Source organism: Lepidochelys kempii, chromosome 21, assembly GCF_965140285.1.
Source record: "Lepidochelys kempii isolate rLepKem1 chromosome 21, rLepKem1.hap1, whole genome shotgun sequence".
Lineage (NCBI taxonomy): Eukaryota > Metazoa > Chordata > Testudines > Cheloniidae > Lepidochelys > Lepidochelys kempii.
Genome location: NC_136400.1, coordinates 14,526,648 through 14,542,668, shown reverse-complemented (window position 1 = coordinate 14,542,668; position 16,021 = coordinate 14,526,648). Strand labels below are relative to the sequence as shown.

The 16,021-nt window shown below is 48.7% G+C and overlaps 2 protein-coding genes across 5 annotated transcripts in view; one reads left to right on the top strand and one right to left on the bottom strand.

Annotated features, from left to right (window-relative positions):
* Positions 1–9,856, top strand: part of LGR6 (leucine rich repeat containing G protein-coupled receptor 6) — a 206,248-nt gene extending 196,392 nt beyond the window's left edge. For all 3 annotated transcript variants that reach the window (XM_073320016.2, XM_073320018.2, XM_073320017.2), the window contains exons 17-18: positions 5,790–5,870; positions 6,967–9,856. In XM_073320016.2, the coding sequence (XP_073176117.2) occupies positions 5,790–5,870; positions 6,967–8,204 (1,319 nt within the window). In that variant the 3' untranslated portion in view covers positions 8,205–9,856. The remainder of the gene's footprint in view (positions 1–5,789; positions 5,871–6,966) is intronic.
* Positions 9,857–12,894: 3,038 nt separating this feature from the next.
* Positions 12,895–16,021, bottom strand: part of UBE2T (ubiquitin conjugating enzyme E2 T) — a 32,114-nt gene continuing 28,987 nt past the window's right edge. For both annotated transcript variants that reach the window (XM_073319778.2, XM_073319777.2), the window contains exon 7: positions 12,895–13,404. In XM_073319778.2, the coding sequence (XP_073175879.1) occupies positions 13,276–13,404 (129 nt within the window). In that variant the 3' untranslated portion in view covers positions 12,895–13,275. The remainder of the gene's footprint in view (positions 13,405–16,021) is intronic.

Here is a 16,021-nt window from a genome sequence, read left to right as displayed (position 1 = left end):
TATGGTGGTGCCTGCGGCCACGCAATCTTCTGGAGACATATGTTCAGACTGTCATGGACATGTAGGAGGGTAGCACAACAGTAGAGAGAACAGAAGAAACTGCACCGACAGTGAGTCATTCCCTGGGAGGGTGGGTCTACATCAAGGATCAGCCTTAAGCCCATTCCTGTTTGTGACTATGGTGGACACCTTGACTCAGTAGATTTGGGGAGATGCTCCATGGAGCATGCTTTTCACCAATGACATTAGATGGTGCCATGAAGATAAATCTGAACCGAAAAGGGACTGAGAACTACGGAGGGCTGCATTAGATGAAAATAGCTTATGGGTCGGCCAACAAAAGACTAAATATATGAACGCTCCATTGAGAGGGACAACGAGAAGCCAGTAAAACAGGGTGGTATTCAGTTCATGTCTGTGCAACAACTTCCATAGCTCGTTCAGTGTTGAGTGATGAATGTGGATGTTAGGAGTCGTGTGACGAGTCCTTGTTGAAATGGAGGGGCTTCACGGGAATTCTATGCTTTAAGGATATGCCAAGTAAACTAAAGAGCAAAGTGATAAATTCATGATTAGGCCAGCCATGATGTATGGATCAGAAGGCTGGCCTGTGAGAAAGAGAGAACAATCACTGCACACTGCTGAAATGAGAACCCTGGGTAAGATGAGAGCTGATAGGCTATGCAATGAAATGGTATGAGCCATGATGCAGGTAGCCCCCATCATGAAAAAGCTGAGGGAGTATCACCTGATATGGTTGGTCATGTGAGATGACAAGATATGGGATAGGATGGCCAGAGAGTACCAGAGCTAATAATCGTGGGACAAAGACCACAAGGAAGACTTAGAAAATGGTGGTTTGAGATGCTGAAGGAGGACATGAAAAAGGTTGGTGTCAACTTGGAATACCCACTGGACAAGAATGCTTGGAGACCAAGAATGAGAGCCACCGACCCTGATGGTTGGGACATGATGAAGGCAAGGAAGCAGCAGCATATAACAATTTGCATTCAGCCACTTCATTGCTGTCAGACAGCCTGCAAGAAAGGCTGAGGGGCAAGTTTTGAAATGATAACTAGCTCCTTTCATCAGTAGATCTTAAAGCACACGACAAAGGAGGCCAGTATGGGGAAACTGAGGCACAGAGAGGCAAAGTGACTTGTCCAACGTCAACCACCAGTTCAGAGCCAGAAATAGAAACCAGATCTCTTGAGTTCCTAGTCTGGTGCACTATCCACTAAACCCCACTGCCTCCCAATGAGCTCTATTTCTATTTAGCCTCCTAAATGTAGCAAACAGGTTTTGCTTAGCAGCTATCAGCTTCGAGAGCAGGATGAAATCAGTGGCATTGCTTTGCCCCGTTGTGATTGGTCTCTCTGAGTTCACAGCTTTGGCAGGAGAAAGGACAACAAAGATGGCAGCAAAAATTAGCAAGGCCATAAAATATAAGCCTGATGCTCTAAAACCAACAGACTATCAGAACTTGGCAGGAGAAAAAGCATTCCGTCTTTCTGTCTGATGCACAGTTACCATCCGTGAAAGGTCACCATTCACCAGCAGCCGCCGTGCTGTGGTATTTGAGATTGAACCTGTCAACTATTTAGACATATGCCCTTCAGGGCAGGGACCATCAAGAATAGAGCTGAGCAAATACTGATTTTCCAGTTTGATGGACAAACTGAAAAATAAAATAAAAATCACTTCCTTTCAAACCAAAAATGAAATTTTCTTGGGTTTTCTTACCAGCACAAAACAAAAATGAACAAAATTCATTTCAGGTTGAATGAAATGTTTCATTTGACCCAAAACAAATTTTTGTTGTTGTTTTTTTATTCCGTTTCGTTACTTTTTGGGTGCTTTTTACCCTTTTTTAAAAAAAATTAAACAAATGGAGTGAAATTTAGAAATGAATCATGTTGAAATGAAAAGTCAAAACATTTTGTTTCAAAAATGTCTAAATGAACCATTTTAATTCTGTCGAGGGGGGAGGAGGTTTCCCCTATTTTTTTATTCGTCCGAAACTATTCGTCAGATTCAACTAGAATTCCCAAATAGTTTCATTTGGGGGCAACTTTATTATTTGACCAAAAATAATTGCCCCATTCTAGTCACACCTGTAGGTCAGTAAAACATGTAACACAGTGGGTTCCCGATCTCAGCTGAGGCTCCCAAATGCTAGCGTAATACAAGTGCTAATAAAGACATGGGATACCGCTGTTCCCCCATACGAAGAGTAGGAAATAACTGAGGGACCTTAGGTCCCATTGTGTGGTTACTGTTGACCAAGCTGATTTTGTCAATTCAGAATTAGACTGGCTGCTGTCTCCGGGACCCCAACCAGACCCCCTTTCTCTTGGCTGTAGAAATTCCTGTTCCCAGTGAATGATTGGACCGGGTAGCTCACTTCTGCCTGAGTGGCACTTTGCATCTGCGACAGTCACACATAAAACACAGACTGGCTTTTTATTCCCACTTGTAATGGATTCTGCATGCGTCCTGCATCATCTCCGACCCTGCTCCCATGGAGGTCAATCGGAGTTTTGCCACCAGTTTCAAAGAGAACACATGGTGCTTCTTTGTGTACTTGCGTTGTTTTGACTAAAGGATGTTTATGGGAATATGCGCCTTTTCCAGACATATTGCCTAGCTTACGCTTTTAGCACCTCAAGCTAAACAAACAGCAGAAGATCATCTGTCTAGACAGCTGGGCAACACAGCCTCTTCTATCCCAGTTGCTGACATGCTCGGAGCTGTAATGTGGCTACCGTAGGAAAGCAATGCAGCTCCTTGCCAGGGTGCCTTTCCTTCATAACATTATTCATAAATTATGAGGTGTGAGAACCCTGGTTATGGCAGAAAACAAGATCTATACGGAGTGAGAAATATCGAAGAGAGCGTCACTCTTCGTTAGCTCTGCCCTCTGCTCTACGGATTAGCGCCCCAACGCTGTGCTTCCAGGCTCCTGGGATCAGCCCATCCAGCCATGAGGCCGGTGGGTGACCTTCTCAGCGCCCATGCCCAGAGGCCTGTAGGCCCCTTAGCAGAGTCCAAATAAACACATATGGGGATGTTACAAAACTAAGGCAACCTGCCCTGCTAGAACACAGCTGGGCACTGTTAGAATATTCCCACTCACTGAGGAATAGCTCATTTATTCCAGCGCTTCCCCAGCTGACGTGTGCCCATGTTCCCAATGAGGAGAGGAACTCCCAGTTTACATTTCCTGCCTTGGTTGGGGTTGCCCTGGCCCAGGACCATCTTGCAGTATGGAGCATCTGTTAAATGCAAAGCCGTCGAGGCCTTTCGTACAGCAACGTTCCCAAACAGGAAAGAGCTGGGCCAGAGAAACTGAAGGCTTCCAGTGTCAGGGGATCAAGACACAGTGTGCCAGGGCCTGAGAGCAGAAGAAGACTCGATGGGTTTATGAGACTGTAAAGTGCAAGGGAGGAAATATTTTCCACCCCACTCTGGGTGTTTTCTTGCCAGACTCCAGAGCAGCAGTGATATTTTAATGCTTGGGCAAACAGATGAAAAGTTTTTTCCAAGACTTCCTGAAACCAAGAAGGCCACAGAATCTGTCGGGAGGTGCTGAAGGCAGCACGTTATTTATCATTATTATTATTATTAAATAATACTCTTGGCTAAATGTTACAAAGGGTTTAGGAACTTGAAGATGCAGGCAGGTACCCTAGTGGGATGGTCAAAAGTTCCTAAGCAGGTTAGGTGCCTATTGGGTTGGGTCCCTAAGGTGTTTAGGCCCTTTACTAAATCCTATTAGGTGAGTATCTGCATCTCTAGGCAATTAAATACCTTTGTAAGTCTGGCCCTATGTTCCCTTGGCCATGGCCTCTGCAACCAGCAATGGTTGCTTCTTGCATTGTGCAGCCACCCCCATCCACAACCTCCCCCACCCCACTGCCCTCAGGTGGAGGAGCCCATCTCTGCAGATCTAGCCCTAGGGGCTTGGCTGAAGAGTCTCCCCGAGACCTACAAGGCAGGAAACGTGGGCTGTGGTGAGAAGCTCCCAAGCAGGGGTGCTGAGAACCCCCACAAGGGATCCAAGCCAGGGTGTGCAGCCACGGCAGCCCCTCAGCTGGTGCTGTGCATTGTGGTGGTGCAATGGGAGAACTCACCCTGGTTTTGGTGTTTCCATAGCTAAGGATTAGCAGCAATCAACTGGGTTATTTGGGGCCAGATGCCATTGATATGTGAGGGACAATGGAGAAAAGCAGGTCTTGGATTAGACCACAGGCACCTGATTCTTACACCAGGAATAGACCTGGCCCTCAGGGTGCGAACATAGAGACTACAGCTGCATTCTATCACACACACACACACACACACCCGCCCCCCATACACACAAACACACTCCCTCTCAGGTGCTGCTCCATCCAGCACGGGAGTCTCTTTCTGCTCCTCCAAGACAGCCCATGAGTTGTGGTCAGGGTGCAGTTGCAGAGGAGCACACAGCAAGCCAGACTCGGAGGTTATTTACACCTGTGTGCAACCAAGACCGATCCAACCAGCTTCATATTTACAGTGGCCCAGCTGAGATCAGAATCCACTGGCTCACGCTGTTGCCCAACTTCAAAACCCGCAAAGGTTTCCGTTGGCAAAATTCAACAGGACCAACTCCAAATGATCAAAAATGGGGAGCCGGGCCCCAAAACATTGTGAGATTTTAAATAAATAAACAAACTTTGGGCTCTTTGTCTTTACCTTCCAGTTTGAGTCTTTAGGTTACTATCGTTATTAATGCGTATTACCGTAGCACATAGGCATGGGTCAAGACCCCACCATATTTAGATGGTCAGCTCTTTGGGCAGGGACCACCTTTTGTATCATCCTGCCCCAGGACTAGGGCACCTAGATGCTCCAGGCGTACAACAATAACACTTGTGCTAGGTGCTGTACAAAGGCAGAACAAAAAGATGGACCCTGCCCCATGGAGCTGACACTCCTGGGTCACATTTTCAGGCTTTTCTCTGTTACCAAGAGGGCTAGGAACATCCACTTTCTTTTTAAGGCAAGCTGAGATGCCCATGTAATCGCATGATTCTGGGACCTGGGGCTTTAATTAAAACATCAAATATTGTGAGACTCGTTTTTAAAATGGTGAGGGGCTGGCTTCCCTGCCAACCCAACAGCGTTCTCCAGGGGCATGCACCCTCTACCCGCAACACAAAGGGCAAGCAAGACCGCAACATCCCTTTTAATTGTGCAGGTTGATCTCACAAACACAGGCAGTGGGAGAGGGTTCGAAGAGCCACGAGAATGATTAAAGAGTTGGAGAACCTGCCTTATGATGAGAGACTCAAGGAGTTCAATCTATTTCGCTTAACAAAGAGAAGGTTCAGGGGTGATTTGATCAGTCTGTGAGTACCTACATGGTGAGAAAATATTTAATAACAGGCTCTTCAGTCTAACAGACAAAGGTCTAAAACGTCCAATGGCTGGAAGTTGAAGCTAGATAAATTCAGACTCGAAATAAGATGTAAATTTTTAAGAGTAATGATAACTTACCAAGGATCATGGTGTGGTTCTCCAACATGGGCGACTGCTAAATCAAGACAGGATGTTTTTCTAGAAGATCTGCTCTAGTTCAAACAGGAATTAACTCAGGGCAGGTCTGTGGCCTGTTCTAAGCAGGAGGTCGGACTGGATGATCACAGTGCTCCCTTCTGGCCTTGTAACCTTTGAAAAGCTCCCGGCACCGGCCTGGCACTGAACTTGTGTCCCTGCAGTGTTCTGTTCTGAGCTCATTTTCCCTTTTTCCTTTTCCTGCCTAGATGACCTGGACATGGACGACTTCCAGCTGGAGTTTGAGGAGTCAAAGTTGCACCCCACCATCCAGTGCACACCCAGCCCTGGTGAGCAGCACGCTGAGGGGAGACCCCCTCCTCTAAAGCACAGAAATAAGACTCGAGGCTCTTCTAATGCAGCTGACTCCCACGTCCTTCCCCCTACATCCCACCATTTGCTACATACACACGTAGACCAGAATCCAGGCTGGGTCCTGGGGGCAGCAGTGGGATTCCTCTTTCCCAGGCTGAAGCCATGGAGCTAGTGCCCTCCCAGGTGGAGAGGGAGGACTCATGGCAGCCCCATCCTTCTACAGAGCTCCTCCCACTTCCAGCCTTTCCCTGCACTAGGACCCATGCCTAGGAAGGCTGTATGTTCTAGCAGAAGAGGGGACTGGATTGGCCCCATCACACACTAGCATAGGAAACTGCAGGCCAAACCACCTACCCTGGTACCACACAGAGCAGCCAGTGCTTCACATGTTCACCCAAGGCTCCCGCACATGTGGGTTGCTTTGCAGAAGCTAGTCTTGAACTTCCAGGGGGAAATTCCTTCCCAGCCCCAAATATGGTGATCAGTTAGCATGTGGGCATGTGGGCAAGACCCACCAGGCAGACACCTGGGAAAGAATCCTCTGTAGTAACTCAGTGTCCCGTCTCTGGCTGGTGGAGATATTTGCTGCTAGCCATCGCAGACCGGCTCCATGCCATTGTAGACAGTCTCATCACACCATCCCTTCCATAAACTTATGAATTCAGAGTAAAGGGCTGACATTCAAGCCACACATCCCAGCCCATGCACACAGATGCCAGCACAGCCCTCCCTGCTTCTGCACTCCCTGACCTGCTCAGCAATGTTCACCTCCTCCTTATACACAGTGTGCTCTTATCCACTGGGCAGCACCAGAGCCCCTTAGACAGCTGGGGGGAGAGGACATTGGGGCAGACCTCAGGGGTAACACTGGAAGCACAGGGCCCTTGGAACGTTTCCTGGGTCAGAGGTGCCCTCGAGCGGGTCTAGGGCATTTGTTCTGACCCACTTCTGCTTGGTAGCGCTGAACAGGAGTGGGACCAGCTGGGTCAAGCCCTGGCTGGGATCAGGCCGACGTGCCGTATCAGCGACGCAACAGTAGGGTTGATGATGTTGGGCCTCGTTTCCTTGCAGGTCCCTTCAAGCCTTGCAATCAGTTGTTTGAGAGCTGGATCATCCGCCTGGGGGTCTGGGCCATCGCGCTGGTCTCAGTGCTCTGCAATGGGCTGGTCAGCCTGGCCGTCTTCGCCTCGCCCAGCTACCTCTCGCCAGTCAAGTTCGTCATCGGCTCCATAGCCGGGGCCAATATGCTGACGGGCGTCTACTGCAGCATGCTGGCTGTCGTCGACGCCCTGACCTACGGACAGTTTGCCAAGTACGGGGCCAGGTGGGAGACGGGGGCGGGCTGCAGGGCCACGGGCTTCCTGTCCGTCTTCGCCTCAGAGGCCGCCATCCTCCTGCTGACGCTGGCCACCGTGCAGTGCAGCGTTTCAGTCTCCTGCTTCCGGCTGTGTGGGAAGTCACCTTCCTTCATTAGCGTCAAAGCCGCCACGCTGGGCTGCCTGATGCTGTCCTGTGCAGCGGCAGCCTTGCCGCTCTTCTCCGTGGGGGAGTATGGTGCGTCCCCGCTCTGCCTCCCGTCCCCCGTCCCCGACGGGGAATCCTCCACCCTGGGCTTCATGGTGGCCCTGGTGATGGGGAACACCCTCTGCTTCCTGATCATCACGGGCACCTACATCCGGCTCTACTGCAGCCTGCTGAAAGGGGAGTTCGACACCCTCTGGGACTGTGCCATGATCAAGCATGTGGCCTGGCTGATCTTCACCAACTGTCTCCTCTACTGCCCAGTAGCCTTCCTCACCTTCTCCTCCATGCTCAACCTCTTCCTCATCACCCCAGAGGTCATCAAGTCGGTCCTGCTGGTGGTGCTGCCCTTACCTGCCTGCTTGAACCCCCTGCTTTATCTGCTCTTCAACCCCCACTTCCGAGACGACCTGCGCCTGCTTCGGCACAGGGGCCAGACCAAGGGCAGCTGCCCCCAGTCGTACGCCTCAGATGACATGGAGAAGAGCTCATACGACTCCACCCAGGCTCTAGTGACCTTCTCGGACGCCGATCACATATTTGAGGTGCCCGACGCCTTGGGTGTGCACCCGGTCCTGGATGCCTACAGCTTCCCCTCGGTGACGCTCATCCCCTGCCAGCAGAGGATGGGTGCCAAGGGGCAAGAGAGTGGCTACTCTGCCCGCCACCCCTGCCTGACCGACGACGAGCTGCTGATTTCCTCGGAAAGCAGGGATCCAGCCAGCAGCGGCCTCCAGGTCAGCTTCTTCCCCTCTCTGCCCGCACCGTCCTTCACGTCTCACTTATAAACACCCCGCAACCGGCCACGCAGGCAGCCCCTCATCAAATGAGCCAAACAAGAGCTCCCCCAGCCTTGGGGGGACGAGACGCAGGCTGATCTATGTCAGGCATCGACATGCCCCCATCACATCATAACCCTGGGCAACAGGCAGAGCAATGCCTGGCAGCGCAGATTAGTCGCCATCCCAAGGGCTCAGGGCTTTCATGGCAGGATACAAGTGCACGAACGCACAAAGAAACACTGTGTCCCCTCTGCCCCTGCATAACAGGGGACCCCCTGAGCCCAGAAAGAGAGCGAGAGAGACTCCCCATCCTGGGATTTCCCTAGACAGACTCCTAGCATACCAAGTCACAGAGCAGGAAGGACCTGCAGGTAAGGAACCAAAATGCTTCTAGTCCAGGGAGATTCCTCCCCCCCACAAGGGAGTGACCCCCTAGCCTCTGTGGTGGAGCCGGAGCTCTTGCCAGGCTTGCTGCCCTCTGACCCTACAAGCTGTGATGCTGGCCCACACTTAGTCCTGCTGGTCGCGTGTCCTGGAAGAGGATGGGCGAGGGAGTGGAGCAGGTGGGAGTGAAGTGGCACCAGGCAGCACCCACAGCAGTGGCAGCAAAAACCCATTGCAACCCCACGGCAGGTGGGAGAATCCTCAGGCTTCGCAGGACACTTTACAGACACCCTCCGGTGAGCACCGCCGTGCTCTGGGAGGGGAGTCAGAACTCTGCCTTCCCCGTTACGCAGCTGGGGAAACCAAGGGAGGGAATGAAGGGCAACGTTTTCAAAAGCGGCCGTTAATTTGGGGCCTCGCATTTGCCTTTCTCCAGGGCCTACTAGAGGAGACAACCACCCTTCCACAGTGCCAGCCTTCCAGCGGCACTCTCACAGCCCTTCGACCCCTTCCCACTGGAACTAATAACGAATAGGGCCGGCTGCTCCCCTGCCAGGCGGGATCTGCAGGCAAGTAGCTGACCCGTCACAGGCATGGCTGAGCCCGACTCCCTTTAAAGGGCTGGGACAGCTTTGTGATTGCTTACTCTAGCATCCAGATCCTCAAAGGCACGTAGGCAGCTAACTCTCATTGGTCTCAATGGGCAGTAGGCCCCCTAAATACATTTGAGGCTCTGGGCCTCCGTGCTTCTATGGATAAACCCTTCCAGATCTTTTTTCCCCAGTTCTTTATTAGCCGAAATATGCATCGTCTCCCACTCTCTGGGCTGCCTGCCATTTGTTCTCCTGAATCAGTGTTAACATGATCAGCCACCATGCTCTGGGATATTGTCTTACTGGAGGTGTTAGTCTGCGTCAAGCACAGTCTGCTTTTAAAGGACACCAGATTAATATCATTCTGATCATTTATTTTTAACATTAATTCTACCCTCTATCAAATACAAACCACGGACACATCCATCTGTCACATGCCTGTACTAAGAGAAACTCTGAATTGGATGTAATGCCTTTAATACACCATGTATATGTTATTGTATGTATATATGATGCCATATATAATATCCAGCATGCGTGCGTGTGTATATTATGTGTATATTTATATATAACCAGTTTCCCTGCCCTGCTGACCATTCCTTCACCCTGTTTGTGTATATGAACTGTAAAGCATCCTGTATGAAAGACGCTATAGAAAAATAAATTGTAATTTTAAAATAAGTTTAAAGTGCTGCAGTTTTCCCACAGAACAGGGTTAAAAAGCCATGACTGGTTGGTTAGGTATCATTAACATTAGCATCTCAGCAAATAAGCTTTTGGGGGTACAGAAGAGAAGGCAAAACCAACACCGTCTGAGACAGAACCCTTTGGACTTGGCCAACTCCATTTTGCGTCTGTGATATGGATGTAATATAGACAAGGCCCGAGAGCCAAACTGGGCTCACTCTGTGCATCTAATAAAGCTTCTGCATTCTGTAACACAGGCAAGCCCTGGAGTGAGTGAGGCTGGCAGTAGGAAAAAAACATCCTGCTAGCCTCACTCACTGAACCCATTTGCTCTGGATTCATTGACGCAGAGATCCCCAAGGCAGTTCGGAGTAGAACCACCTTTTAATTGTTCAGTAGGACTTCGTGCATGAGCAAGCACTCAAGTGAGGGGAGGTAACTGACTTCCACACATTCGTGTCACTCACTACCTCAGAATTGGTGCAGGCTGGGCTGTGCCCTGTCGCCCACCTTCAGTCCCTACTGGAGAAGCAAACTCCTGTTGAGCTGTGTAGGAAGTATTTGGATGCAACTATTACTAGTACTCTGTTTGGGGGTGAGGGGAAGGGGGTCACTGAAGCAAAGGCTTTAGGCCCCCTGCTGCCTATACTCCGAGCCTGAATGGAGGGGCTGGAGGGGCTCCCTGCAGCTTCTGGGAGAGCAAAGGCCTAAGAATTTAACATGTTCAAGTCCCAACTTCACTGCTGAGTTTCAGGTAGGCAAAGACATGAAGGTTAGGCCTAGAAGTTAACAGACTAGTTCCAGGCAACTGTTCTCTTTTAAAAATCCAATCTCATTCAACTCTCTCCTCAGAGGATAAGTTGACTTTGAAGGCCCTGCCCAACCTCTCCTCCGCCACTCACTCCATTCCTCCATGTGCCTGTCACTGCCTCATCTCTTTGCACTCAGCCCCGGCTGCTGCAAGCACCCCTCCTTTCTCCATCGAGCTCCCATTCATTTCAACAGGAGGCGTTGCAGAATTAGGCCCATGGATTCACGTTTCCCTTCATGCTGCCCCTGTGCATGAAACAGCCTTCCACCTCTTCTGTCCTTCCGTGCATACTCTCCTCCCCCAGATTCTCTCTGTCCTGTGTTGCCAGAGAAGGGAACCTGTTTTCTCTGGGGTGGGTGAAGCGCTAGGTCGAGTTACAGAATTAGCATACAGAAACAACATTCCGCACTTACTAGCCTTTTTGTTCTGTGTTTGTACAGTGCCTAGCACAGTGAGTTTTGCTCCATGACTAGGGCTCCTGGAAATTATGGTAATACAGAAGCAATAGCACAAAGACACAAGAATTGCACATTCATCCACTTCAGAGAAACCCCCTTGTGGGCAATGACATTATAATGAAGCATCTAGTACAGTGGTCCCTAAACTTTTTGGGAGCTGGGGATACAGCTCCCGTGGAGGGGGAAGAGGGCACAGACGGGTAAGGGGGCCACAGCTGGGGGCAAGGCTAAGGCTGGGGGCAGGGCCAGGAGCGGAGTTGCAGCCAAGTGTGCAGGAGCTGGGGCCAGAGCAGAGCTGGGGCAGTTCCCTCCCCTCTCTGTGTGGGGGCTGGCCTGGGCCTCGCCATATCCCCCCAAACATGCCTTCACGGCCCACTAGGGAGGCACACCTACAGTATCATCCAAAACAGGATAATGAACTAGATGAGTCTGATCCAGTGTGGCAGATTCCATGTTCCTATTCATAAAGGCTATTAGCCAAGTCAATTTAACATGTATGTCCTGCCTAAATATGTAATTTTCTAAGAGCTGTGGCTCTTGTCTCTGAGGCCTGGCCTACACCAGGAAGTTAGGTCGGTATAATTTACATTGATCAGGGCTGTGAAAAATCCACACCCAAGAGACATAGTTAAACCGACCTAACCCCTGATGTAGACAGCGCTAGGCTGACGGGAGAATTCTCTTGCTGCCCGAGTTACTGACTCTCGGCAAAATGGTTTACCTGCCCCAACGGCCGAACACATGCCATTGGCAAAGGAAGCATCTTCTCTGAAGCACTGCAATTGGCGGGGGGGATAGCTCAGTGGTTTGAGCACTGGCCTGCTAAACCCAGGGTTGAGAGTTCAATCCTTGAGGGGGCCATTTAGGGATCTGGGGCAAAAATTGGGGATTGGTCCTGCTTTGACCAGGGGGTGGGACTAGATGACCTCCTGAGGTCCATTCCAACCCTGATATTCTATGAATTGAGCCACTACAATATTTTAAGTGCAGACAAGCCCGAATATAAGCTAGTGACAAAGCGCTTCCATTCACTAAACTACCGCTTAGTTCAGATTTAGTTTAACGGCCCACTTCAGGGGTGGTGTAAGATGGACATTTTCAGGACTTTGCCAGAAGTGCTCAGCACCCATAACTCCAACTGAAATCAACAGGATCGCAGTACCTCTGAAAGTCAGACTTCTTCCACGAACAGACTCCTTTGCACCCACACACTAGTGCATAAGGGAACTGAAGCTGGTGAAACTTACACATGTTGGGAAGTCAGAAGGAAGTGAGGAATAGCAGTTGCTGCTTTAAATTACAATTTCTCACGTAGCCCAGGTAGTTGTGTTTCTTGCTATGCTCTCACGCTTTTTCAGCCCCTCGGGTTTCAAGATTACCAAAATTTAGATTCCTTTACATTCAATGGCCAAATGCAGACTTGAGGTGTAAGGTACAAGTTGGTAAGTGGATGCAAATCTGCACTAAGGGACTGGAAGGTATAAATTACACCAGTTTAAGTCTCCCCCTAGACTCCGCTCCAGTTTGGGCTGCAAAACGTTAAGCCATCTGCTCAGTTTGTGGAACTCTGATTTATGAGCTGGTTACTGATTGCACAGGTGGGAAGATGGCTGGGGAAAGGGTGAGATACAGAGTATACAATATGTCCACACTCACGTATCATTGACTATTATTACTCCAACAAGGGAAACCGAAGTGTCTGCTACAGGCAGGTGTGCTGATGTCTCAATTGTGGCGGGAAACACCAAAATATTACTTACAAATTCAAATACATCCTTTAATTATGTGCTCCAATTTCTACTCTGTCATCAACCACAAAAACAAAAAAGCCAGACTGGCCATATACTGTCCATGGGCAATGTTAAGCAATTTCTCATTCACACAATAACCATCATCACAAGAGAACTCTAATACATATAAGACTGATTTATTATTCCCAATTCTGCCTTCCTTCACAATACTTAGGCACAAACAATGCAAGACAAACAAGAATACAAAACATGTAATGCTACTGAAATAAAATAAAAAAAAACTTCAATTTGAAAACAAACCCCCTGCCATCGCAAGTATTAGGTCAAGCAGGAGACAAGTGAAACCTGCCATTGTTACGCATTCATAAAAATGTTTATTTACACAGAAAACCTCTATGAATCGAGGCAGGATTTTTTCCCCTTCCTGCTCATATCATTTCCTTTCCTTTTCTGGGAGATGGCAGATTCTTTGGGAGTGCTAGCTTCACATTGGGTCACTTCCTCATCTGGAGTTTTGGAAGCCTGGTACATAAGAGACACAAATGATTCAAACAAAGGTTACCTTTCTTTTCTGTAACATTCACAGTCAGTTTGGAAGATCAAGTCTGCCCTAGAAGGAGTGTCCGCTTCCTGGAGACACACTAGCACTTCCTCTTAGAAAATTACTGCCAGACTTACACATTTATACCACAGTGTGTGGGGGGAAATATCTCAAAGCACTTCAGACTACGGTATGCAAATCCAACCCTAAAAGTGTATAAATTGACCAATTTAGGCTGAAAATTAGAAGGTTTCTAGCCATCAGAGAAGTGAGTTCTGGAACAGCCTCCCAAAAGGTTCTTCACCCGCATTGCTCCTAGCTAATGTTAAGACAGAGTCTGATAAATTTATGACCCACGTTATTTGATGGGGTTGCCTGTGATAGCAGGGACTGGACTTGATGAGCCAGGAGGTCCCATCCACTCTTACGTTTCCTTCTGCCACTCTGGAACTTTCCCAAAATTCAGGAAGTCTGAAGAGTTAGAGTGAAGGAAAAAATGGAAAAAGTTTGGGGGGCGGGGGGGAAGGGAGGGAGAAATCAAACCCTAGACATTCATTCTACTACATTTAATTGCAAACAAAAGATAGAAAAGAAAAATATCAAAAAAATTCAAAAAATTGGTTTTCAAAAACCAAAATGAAAAATTTCAATTAAATAGTTTTGAAATTTTCATTAAAAAAAATAATCAAGAAATGTGCCAAAAAACCATATTCCTATGAAAATGTCAACCAGCCCCAGTTAACTAGGTCTTCATTTAAAGTACCATCACTGGCATCTGGGTCATCACCCATGAGACAAATGGGGCAGCTCACATTTGAGACCTATTTGTTTCTCACTCAGGCAGATGGCCACACTTGGGTCACATTTTCAAGGTTGTTTCCCCCCCCACAGCCATAACAAGGTTACGTCTACACTAGAAATGCTACAGTGGCGTAGCTGTAGTGTGGAGACTTGCTACAGTGATGGAACGGGTTCTTCTGTCACTGTAGTAAATTCACCTCTCTGGGAGGCTGTAGCTAGGTGGATAGAAGAATTATTTTGTCAACCTAGCACTGTCTACCCTGGCGATTACGCCACCTTAACTACGTCTCTCAGAGGTGTGAATTTTTCACATCCCTGAGTGACATAGCTGGGTCAATCTAACTTTCTAGTGTAGACCTATCCTAAGTTCCCCTCCTCCCCTTTACTTACATGATCACATACACATGGAAATTTCCAGTACATGCATCTGACGAAGTGGGTATTCACCCACGAAAGCTTATGCTCCAATAGGTCTGTTAGTCTATAAGGTGCCACAGGACTCTTTGCTGCTTTTACATGATAACATACTATTTTTCCTGAGGACTCCCATCTCATTCAGTGCACAAGATGGACAGTGTTCAGGGAACAAATCAGGTTTGCATAGTGAAAGAAGCCGTTGTCTACAGCGTTAGAGGGCTTTCCCTTCACCCTCTCCCTTGATTCTTGTCTCGCAGACAGAAAGCAGAAGATCAGAAATCCAAAGTGCAGGCAATGCAATGTTTATTGGGGTTAGTTTCCAGCAAGCATGTGTCCCATAACTCTAACGTCGCAGAGCCTTGTTTCCCTCTGTCCTGTCCCAGCCCTCCTCAGCAGGCATAATTAGACCTGAGATGCACGCCCATAGTCCCACCCCTTACAATTTATGGTCATGTTCTGTTTTGGGGGGTTGGGGGTCTTCATCCCATCTCTTTTGTACCCCATGGAAGGGGTAAGGAGTGAAGGGGTGCTATGGTCAGGGACAGGCATTTCTTTGGCCTTTTAGTGTTTTATACCTTCCTCCCAATCCCCCTCCCAACTGGTTGCTTGCCTTTGCCTTGAGATAGGGGTTGAGGCAGTCTTCAAGTGTGCACTCTAGTAATACTTTAACTGCTCTTATCTATGGGGCTGAGAGACTGTTACCCAAGGGATCTCCTTACCCTGCACCATTCACGGTCTCCCGTGACAGTTACATTGCAATGGACGTGCCAGGCACAAAAGCAAGACCTGTATGCATAGGAGACAGACCTTTCAAATGAAAAAAACAATCCCTGCATAAAGAGCTTACAGTTTAAGTCAGACAGGACTTTGGGACAGACAATGCTCAAGGATGCAGATGGGGAGGACAAGGCTTACACAAAGTAATGTCACAAGGCTGATTGTTTATATAGAGTTAGTTCCCCATAGTTTTAAAATGTGATGTAAATTACTAATTTAAGGGAGGAGAGTGGTCAGGTTAGGGGAGATCATCAAAAGAAATGGGGTGTTGGGATAGCAGAATGGCTCCATGGCACGCAGGATCAGGGAGCATGTTTGGGGTGTACAGGGTGCCCATAGAGGTGCTTGGGGGAGAAAGACAAAAAGGGAATGTGACGGAATGGCAGGATTAGCTGAGCACAGGGCCCAAGTAGAACAGGGGCTGGTGGAAGTAGTGATTCCAGGGGCAGGCACAGAGCATCAGGCCCCATTTGTCAGACATCAGGCCCCATTTGTCTCCCCTTTGCCACAAGAAGCCGAGAGAATACAAAACCAAATACCCCACCTACTGGAGGAACAAGGCAAGTGCGTTATCCAGGAGGAAGGGAAGTTGGACAACAAGCA